The sequence below is a fragment of the Pinus tabuliformis genome, chromosome 2_2 (genome assembly GCF_031772625.1).
Source record: "Pinus tabuliformis cultivar Carrire ecotype Pingquan chromosome 2_2, CPIR1, whole genome shotgun sequence".
NCBI lineage: Eukaryota > Viridiplantae > Streptophyta > Pinopsida > Pinales > Pinaceae > Pinus > Pinus tabuliformis.
In genome coordinates this window covers 814,643,536-814,652,553 of record NC_142300.1, presented here as the reverse complement: position 1 = coordinate 814,652,553, position 9,018 = coordinate 814,643,536, and the positions used below count along the sequence as shown (strand labels likewise).

Genomic DNA, 9,018 nt, shown 5'->3' with positions numbered 1-9,018 from the left:
GGATGGACAGGATCATGTTTTTTTGGGGACTTATGAGAGGGTGTTCCATTCAACACATCTTCAGAGCACAGAACCAGCAAGCAGACTAGCCTGTCAAAGGAGGGTCTTCAACTAGGTACAGGTTCCTGGTCCATGAAGGTAATATCTGGCGAGGAGTCCTTTATCATGCAGGATTTTGCTATCCCTGGCTTTTAATCTCTTGCTTATGTCCTTCAAGTCTGTTTTTATTTATCTTTTTGGTACTCAAGCATTTGTATGGTATGAATGACTATATCTATCTCTTATCATCTCCCTAGTTTCGCAGGAGGTGTCTAATATATTTGTATCTGTGTATGCTTTTAAGCTTCGTCGTCCTTCTCAGAGGATCTCTTCCTCTGCTTTTGTGTCATATGTCTTGGTCATTATGTCGCAATTTTTCATTAATTGCGATTCAGCTTGCTCCAGCCTCTCCTTGTTGACGGCCGCTACATCAGACTTTTCGAAATTTATTTACGCCGGGCCCTACCTTCAACACAAATCAACGAACTGGGGCTTCTTTGTTCTAAAGATTTATTTGATTGTATTATAGAAGGCCCGCTTCCACACGTAGTCATAACTCACAACCTCCTATTTCAAGGGAACCATTTGGCACACCACCCACGGCATATAATTTGTTTCTAAACACAAAAACACATTAACTCTGAATAATATCTACGGTGACTCAAAGGTATTGATTGATGAACGGTATCATAGGGAATATTGATTTTTGCCCCGCTTTTCCTGCGGTGGCTCATGAACATCAAGCACATCCTAAGATTGCTTTTCACCATCACGCATATATACAGGGAAGGTAAGACAAAGGCTGATAGCCTCTCCAAGGCCTGCCTGTGATAGTCTGGTTTATTTATTGATATTATTCTGGAACTTTCTTATCCAGCACATGGTTTGACTGGATGGATGAAGCTATGAACCAGGTATATGTACTGTTTTTATTTTATAATAGAAGCAGCGTTTTTATTTTTCTGAAAAATATAATTTGTTTCTAACCACCACTATTGTTAACATTAAAGTGGAAATTTGGATTGATCAATTTGAGTACAGCACTTATGGAGGATGCAACTATAATTGCTGTTGCTACACACTTCATCTTTCTCCACAACCCAGGCTTTTGATTTAACTGCCGAGTATATTTGGCCAATCTGAACATCTTGTCTAAAACAAACAGGCACTCAAATTCGGTTGGCAGAAACAGTTTGAAATCTCTCCAGAACATCCGCCACCGCAAGAAGACCTGCAAAAGCCCAGTTTGCCTATTTTATGCCCTTCAGAAAACTGTGAATTACGATCGTCGACTTATCTTTTTCTTCAGGATGACCAGAAATGACATCTTTCTGAAAACCATAATAGATGAATTTATATTAAATATTTGACATATTAGTTGGACATGATCCAGCAATATATTTCATGTTAGGATTAATCAATTGAGAGGTTTAATACGGACAACCCAATCGTCGACAGCTCCCTCTGACAGGAAATTCTTTAGCCTAGGGAAGCTTCTGGAAGTGGGCCAACTGACCTTTGGCTGGGACCACTTTTTACCCTCCTATTAGGAAATAAGAAATGAAGATAATATGATTCAGAAATCTGAGGGATACCAAATAAAAACCAATCTACCTTGTTGAATTTGAAAAGCTGATAAAGTTCCACTCCCCAAAGCTCAGATATGTATCGTGTCAAGCTATCGAAATAGACATCCATATTTTCTTGCTCAACTGCTGCAGCGGATGTTGTTTGCGTGATCTTTAAAGGCTGTCAGAGACCCCCCTGGGTCCTGATCACGTATTGCTGTTCCTCCTCCTAAATCCTTCATCATTACCTTTATGCATCGTTGTGCTCTATCTTTCCTATCTGGTCGGAAAATCTCTCCTCTGAAAGCTGCAACCATTTCGCCCTGCTCGTCCATGAAGGCAATGGATCCGTACCTGTAGTCTTCAGGCTTAGGTTGAACAGAATGTAAAAGACTTTTCAGTTCAAGCAACTGCTTATCGCTTTCGTCCATTCCGTTAATTTCTTCTTCCAAATGGTGAAGCCGCATTGAAAATTTCGAGTTTCACGCATTGATAAATTTAACAAAGAAATCCCTTCCATCTCAGTTCTAATTTCCAAGGGATAATAATAATCCTTGTAAATTTTTTGAGTGAAGATAATAGTACGGCCAATCTGAATAATGTGAATGCGGTCTCTGAACTGCTCCATTGCATTCCATATGGAACAGATAACCTCCTTATCATTCCCGCTATACCAGCATAGCAATTTTCCTGGAAACAATAGTTTTTTCACCTACTCGTAAAGAAAGAACAAAATAAAAATTATATTTGAAAATCAATTACCTGTCATCTATTCATTATTATTTTCCCTTTCTTATCATTGTTAAAAATAGTAATGGAAAAACAAGTAAAATTATTTACCTGAACTGACACACTTTCTACTAAGTGGTTGAAAAGAAACTCTGAAGTCGACATCAAATACATCGCATTCCTCGCTTGGCTTCACAAGAGGAATGGACATAATTTCAAGATCAAGTTTCTCTTTCTCGTCAAGGTACATTGCCTTCAAAAATGGTGCGCGAATGTCATAGAAGGAGTTGGGAGGCCTCAGTTCTAAAAGAATAGTCCTTCCTTTCACTTTGTCAACTCCACAAGTAGTTTTCGGTTGGATTTGCAATTTGAAAAATATAGTTCCTGCAAACCATTTACTAGGTCACCCAATTCAGGGAGATGTTTCAATTTTTTGAAAAGTTGACCAATCTTAGTATTCTCAAATGTCAAATGTCCAAGTCGTTGAAGATGCTTGGAAAAGATTTGAAATACATGAAAATGTGAACTTCCATCAAATTCCATGTGTCTCAAACTGGAAGGCATCTGCAAGTTATGTGCTTGATACGTTACAATCATATGAAACCATTAAAAGTAGTAAAACATTTACTTACGTAGAATCAATAAAGTGAATGGGAAATAGAATCACTTGCCTTAGATAACTTGAAGTCATTTGGTTCATAGCTGAGGTACCTCAATTGCTTTAACTTTCACACCATCATGAAACGGAAGATGGGGAACAACTTTCGCTTCAAAAAATACTAAACTCCTTAAATGTTTCACTGCACTTGCCCTTCACCTTCGCCAGTTTCTCAAGCTGAAGAACTCTCAATGACTTATGCATTGAGTCGAGCGTTTCTGCAGATATTTCCAATGCATCCTTATGATCACTTAACCAGATGCCTTTTATCTGATGAGCATTCTGCATGCCATTATAGAATATAGTTAAATTAAAATAAAAAACAAAGACTGTATAAACAAACATGTATATTGTTCATATATTTGTTACCTCCTCTGGGAGGAACTTCTTAAGTTTGCTTGCACTGGTGAATGTCTTTCTCGCGTTTGCTTGCACTGGTGAATGTCTTTCTCGCTTTCTTTCCTTTTGACTCTTTCTTTGACATTTGGCGAGCGAGTGTTAAAATGACATCGTATACACTTGAAACGCCATTTGTGGTTCTAGTGACAAGTGCCCTGCTTTCTAACATTTCCAGTTTATCTTTTCCCACAATATCTTCCACACTGTCCCAAGCCCATCCTTCGAAAAATGAACAGAGGTCTAAAAATGGATCTTTACACTCGTGGAAGAGCATCGTATGAAACGCCTCTTCCACACTGTCCCAAGCCCATCCTTCGAAAAATGAACAGAGGTCTAAAAATGGATCTTTACACTTGTGGAAGAGCATCGTATGAAACGCCTCTTCCACACTGTCCCAAGCCCACCCTTCGAAAAACGAACAGAGGTCTAAAAATGGATCTTTACACTTGTGGAAGAGCATCGTATGAAACGCCATTTGTGGTTCTAGTGACAAGTGCTCTGCTTTCTAACATTTCCAATTTATCTTTTCCCACAATATCTTACACACTGTCCCAAGCCCATCCTTTGAAAAATGAACAGAGGTCTAAAAATGGATCTTTACACTCAGGGGGAAGAGCATCGTATGAAATGCCATTTGTGGTTCTAGTGACAAGTGCTCTGCTTTCTAACATTCCCAGTTTATCTTTTCTCACAATATCTTCCACACTGTCCCAATCCCATTCTTTGAAAAATGAACAGAGGTCTAAAAATGGATCTTTACACTCAGGGTGAAGAGCATCGTAGGCAAAGGCATAACGCATCTCCTCAAAGGCCTCACTCGGCCATTTATCTTTCTGAAGCACCAGTGTAGAATAAGCTTCCTCCTTATTTTTTGTGCGACCTATGAATGGTGCTGTTAATGTTAACATGAGGGGAATTCCGCCACATGTCTGTATGATGTCACTGGAAAAGATTTGAAATACATGAACTTCCACCAAATTCCATGTGTCTCAAACTGGAAGGCATCTGCAAGTTATGTGCTTGATACGTTACAATCATATGAAACCATTAAAAGTAGTAAAACATTTACTTACGTAGAATCAATTTTCTCAAGAAAAGTGAATGGGAAATAGAATCACTTGCGTTAGATAGCTTGTAGTCATTGGGTTCATAACTGAGGTACCTCAATCGCCAAAGTAGTAAAACATTTACTTACGTAGAATCAATTTTCTCAAAAAAAGTGAATGGGAAATAGAATCACTTGCGTTAGATAGCTTGTAGTCATTGGGTTCATAACTGAGGTACCTCAATCGCTTTAACTTTGACACATCATGGAACGGAAGCTGGGGAACTTTCACTTCAAAAAATACCAACTCCTTAAATGTTTCAATGTACTTGCCCCTCCACCTTTGCCAATTTGAAGAACTCTCAATGATTTATGCATTAAGTCGAGCATTTCTGCGGATATTTCCAATGCATCGTTATTATCACTTAACCAGATGCCTTTTATCTGATAAGCATTCTGCATGCCATTATAGAGTATAGTTAAATTAGAATAAAAACAAAGACTGCATAAACAAACATGCATATCATTCATAGATTTGTTACCTCCGCTTGGAGGAACTCCTTAAGTTTGCTTGCACTGGTGAATGTCTTTTTCACTTTCTTTCCTTTTGACTCTTTCTTTGACATTTGTCGAGTGAGTGTTAAGATGACATCGTGAACACTTGAAACGTCCTTTGTGGTTCTACTGACAAGTGCTCTGCTTTCTAACATTTCCCGTTTATCTTTTCCCACAATATCTTCCACATTGTCCCAAGCCCATCCTTTGAAAAATGAACAGAGGTCTAAAAATGGATCTTTACAGTCAGGGGGAGCATCGTAGGCAAAGGCGTAGCGCATCTCCTCAAAGGCCTCACTCGGCCATTTATCTGTCTGAAGCACCAGTGTAGAATAAGCTCCCTCCTTATTTTTTGCGCGACCTATGAATGGTGCTGTTAATGTTAACATGAGGGGAATTCCACCACTTGCGTATGATGTCCTTGAATTGATTATAGTTTATTCCAGCCTTTATTTCCTTCTTCGAGATAATCAATCCTTCTTGACCCTGAATGCCCTCCATCTTATAGATTTTGAGTTCTGTACACGGCCTTGGGCATGCATTCTTCACATTTTCGTCACGTGCAGTAAGGAGGAGCCTCACCTTCTTTGCTCTACTCATATCCTGTGGCAAAAGCTTTTTAAGCGCATCTCCCTTCAAAACGTTATCAATGTAATGAAAGCCCCGTAACTCAGAGACAACATGGAATATTATACTCAATGCCAATGCTGCAAGATTGCTCCCGTCCGTAATAGAGCCGGAACGGGCCATTCCTGGAAGCAAATAAGCAATGAGCACACACAACATAAGTCTTCCGCTGTCAATCACCAGCTGATTTTTAACCAAAATGGCCACCACCTCTTTTGTCTGGTACCTGCTACCTGAATATACCCTGATATGCGAATAATCGATGAAAGAGAGCAATTGAATAATAAGGGCGCTGAGCACAAGAGCTTGTCCTGGAATCCAGAAAGCCCTCCTCTTCCACGCCTTCCACACATCCCATAACAGCAAAAATATAACTGGAACCAACGAAACAAGCCAGACTACCAGATCTTCCGTCCTGGGAAGAATTGTAACGTCCACTTCGTTTTCCATATCAATTACACCGAAGACGCTGCTTTGAGGAGGGTGTATCCCTAATAACGACTAGTCTTATTTACCACAGATTGACCGTTCATCTGTGGTAAATAAGATGAACCACAGAATATTGAGTATTTACCTTTTCCAGGCGGAACGGTCAATCTGAGTACAGCACATGATCGCGCCTTCAACTATCAATGCTGTTGCATATGGGATTACATCCTCCGTTCACTCATTTCTTTTATAAGAGACCAACACTTTTCTTTGTTGGTGGAAAGATCGTCAAATCTTTCCAAAGTATATGCAACCACCAGAAGTCTTGCAGTAACAACGCTTACCTGCCCTATATCCTTTAGGAATGTGGTAACAGGTCCAGATATAACATCTCTCTGAACACCATAAAAAAGAAGAGAAATTTGAGCTTTAATATAATTACACTCGACATTCAGTTTTAGTTGCAAGTGATGAACATCTCAATGTGGACTAATTATACACACCAATTTAGAAGCAAAATCTAATGCCGATGACAGTAACTCCTTAAAGTTATTCAAGTCGGTTCCCCGTGACAATATGGCATTTAATTTCTTGAAGCCTGGAACATCAGGCGAAGGGAAATTGCTCGGATTCGATGCTTTTTTATTTCGAAGCATTTCCTACGAAAGCACGAAATGAATTATATATTTCAAATCCGATATCACACAGTAATTATAATACTATCGAATAATATAATTCACAATCTAATTGTAATTTAATTCGGATGGATATGAAAGATTGTGATGTACCTCCTCTCTCAGTTTCAAAAGCTCAGATATGTGCTCCATAAGGTTATCGAGATTGACATCCACTTTTTTCCCGTCGATTTCCTCAATATCTTTATGTAATATGGTGTTAATGACATCTGATTTAGTTGCACCTCTGGAATAGGAAGAGGACGGATCTTCATCACACCAGGGGGCTTCTGAAACGTTAAGATTGACATCCACGTCTTCTCCCTCATATTTCATTGAAACATTAGAAGATCCCGAGGATGAAGCTTCATTGCACTGGGGGGCTCCTGGTACATTGAGATTGACGTTCACGTTTTTTCCCTCAGATTTCCGCAGAAGATTCAGAGATTCGGAGACTGGAGCTTTATCGCACTGATGGGTTCCTGAAACATTGAGATTGACATCAACATGTTCTATCTCATATTTCATTGAAACAACATTAGAAGATCCAGGGATTGGAGCTTCAGTGCGCTTGGGAGCTCCTGGAAGGGTTTATGCACAATCACAATAGCCATCAGCATCAATATTATCCACAAATTGTAGCAGCAGAAGGGCCTTCTGTGAAATGACTACATTATCCTTAATAATAATATCCATGAACATAAATAAAAACATTCAATCTGTTGCGCTATCAAAACATTGTAACTATTGTATTATCAATTGCAGAAGGCCAGCTCCGGGTACCTGCTGAAGTGGGATCTTGTCCCCTTTCATCCGATGAAGCTGAAGAAAAGCAGGAGAAGCGCATGCAACAAGGGCGTTTGGTTGCCATTTCTCCTCTTGAACACACAAAAATGAATGATGGTAGAACCAGACTCTTGCTCTTGGCTTACTTATGAAAAATGATAAACAGCAAATGGACTGTCTAGGCCAAAGGCGTTCTTTTAAGGGACGGATCCCCACTGACCTTAGTCCTCTGTCGAAGGCCACTCACAGTTAGCCAGCTATTCATTGTGCAGGCCCTCGTCTCCCAGGCAGGGCATGGCTGGACAATGGCTGGTCTAGGGATCCACACGCGGTTCTTCGATTCCTCCGATATCTTCAAGAGCATGGAAATATTCAGTGTAGGACGGACAGTAAGCTTCAATACGGAAAGGAAAAGAAAACGCCCTCGGATGTCTGACGTCTCTTACTCGCAGAGTATTCCAGTGGGTGGATATCAAAGAACTTCAACGAGTCAGCCGTGCTTGTGAGAAGGAATCAGTGTGAGAAGGTCTCGGGATGGCTTTCCAGGTATATATATCAATCAAGGGTTAAATTTGACTGGTAACCCTACTCATCCCTAAATTTTCAGGGTTAAATTTAACAGGTAACCCTGTTCATCATTGAATTTTTTCACTTTTTGAGAAGGGTTTTGTTTTTGAACTGCTTTTCACAAGATTTTTAGATTTTTAATATTTGCTTTTACCGCTCGGTAATATTTTTCATTTAAAAACATAATCAATTAAAATTCTCGTGGAAATCCTTCAAAACCATGTTATTTCAAACATTTCATTTAACTTCTACAAATTATGTTCATAATTACTGTTGAAATAGTGATGGTAGATTTGGGTGGATTCATAAACTTGGAAGATTAGGATCAGGATAAAAGGAAGTAAATAAATTGTGTTTTTTCACCCACACATAAATTTATTGGAGCATCTTTTTTAGAATAAGATAAGATAATTATATTTATGTCTAACTAATGTCCATAAAATGCAAGTGAACCAAACAGTGTCCTATAAAAAATACAATGCATGAACATAAAAGATATAATGTATGGAATGCCCTGAAAAAAATTCCATAAAGTTCGTTGGCCTGATGAAGGGTTAGTGGGAGGTACAAACTGTCCACTAACTCGTTGTCTGGGGGAGTTTGTGCACCGCTGAGGTCTGGAGGACCTAGTTCGTATACAATGCATGAATATAAAAGGTACAATGCAGAAAAATAAAAGATACAATGTATGGAATGCCTTGGAAAAAAATCCACAAAGTTCGCTCGCCTGATGAAGGATCAGTGGGAGGTGTAGATTGTCCACTAACTTGTTGTCTAGGGGAGTTTGTGCATTGTTGAGGTTTGGAGGACCTAGTCTGTCTCCCAAGGACAGATTTGAGAGGTTTTAGCTGTTGAGGTCTCGTGTGGCGGGGTGAGGTCCCACGAATCCTCACTAGTCTAGAGTCTAGGTATGAAACGGTATCAATTGTTCTCCTTGTGCCC

The 9,018-nt window shown here is 39.4% G+C and overlaps 1 protein-coding gene and 1 pseudogene across 2 annotated transcripts; both read right to left on the bottom strand.

Moving 5' to 3' along the window:
- Positions 1 to 1,390: 1,390 nt before the first annotated feature.
- Positions 1,391 to 2,730, bottom strand: LOC149195454 (uncharacterized; annotated as a pseudogene). The gene is made up of 2 exons (XR_016254605.1): positions 2,448 to 2,730; positions 1,391 to 2,297 (listed from the first exon to the last, which is right to left on the bottom strand). The product of XR_016254605.1 is annotated as an uncharacterized LOC149195454 (transcript).
- Positions 2,731 to 2,808: 78 nt separating this feature from the next.
- Positions 2,809 to 8,133, bottom strand: LOC149195453 (uncharacterized). Its single transcript, XM_089405291.1, has 7 exons — positions 7,507 to 8,133; positions 6,838 to 7,304; positions 6,553 to 6,708; positions 4,981 to 6,444; positions 3,364 to 4,894; positions 3,008 to 3,276; positions 2,809 to 2,900 (listed from the first exon to the last, which is right to left on the bottom strand). The coding sequence occupies exons 1-4, from the start codon at positions 7,592 to 7,594 to the stop codon at positions 6,271 to 6,273; spliced, it is 885 nt and encodes a 294-aa protein (XP_089261417.1). The 5' UTR covers positions 7,595 to 8,133; the 3' UTR covers positions 2,809 to 2,900; positions 3,008 to 3,276; positions 3,364 to 4,894; positions 4,981 to 6,270.
- Positions 8,134 to 9,018: the final 885 nt, after the last annotated feature.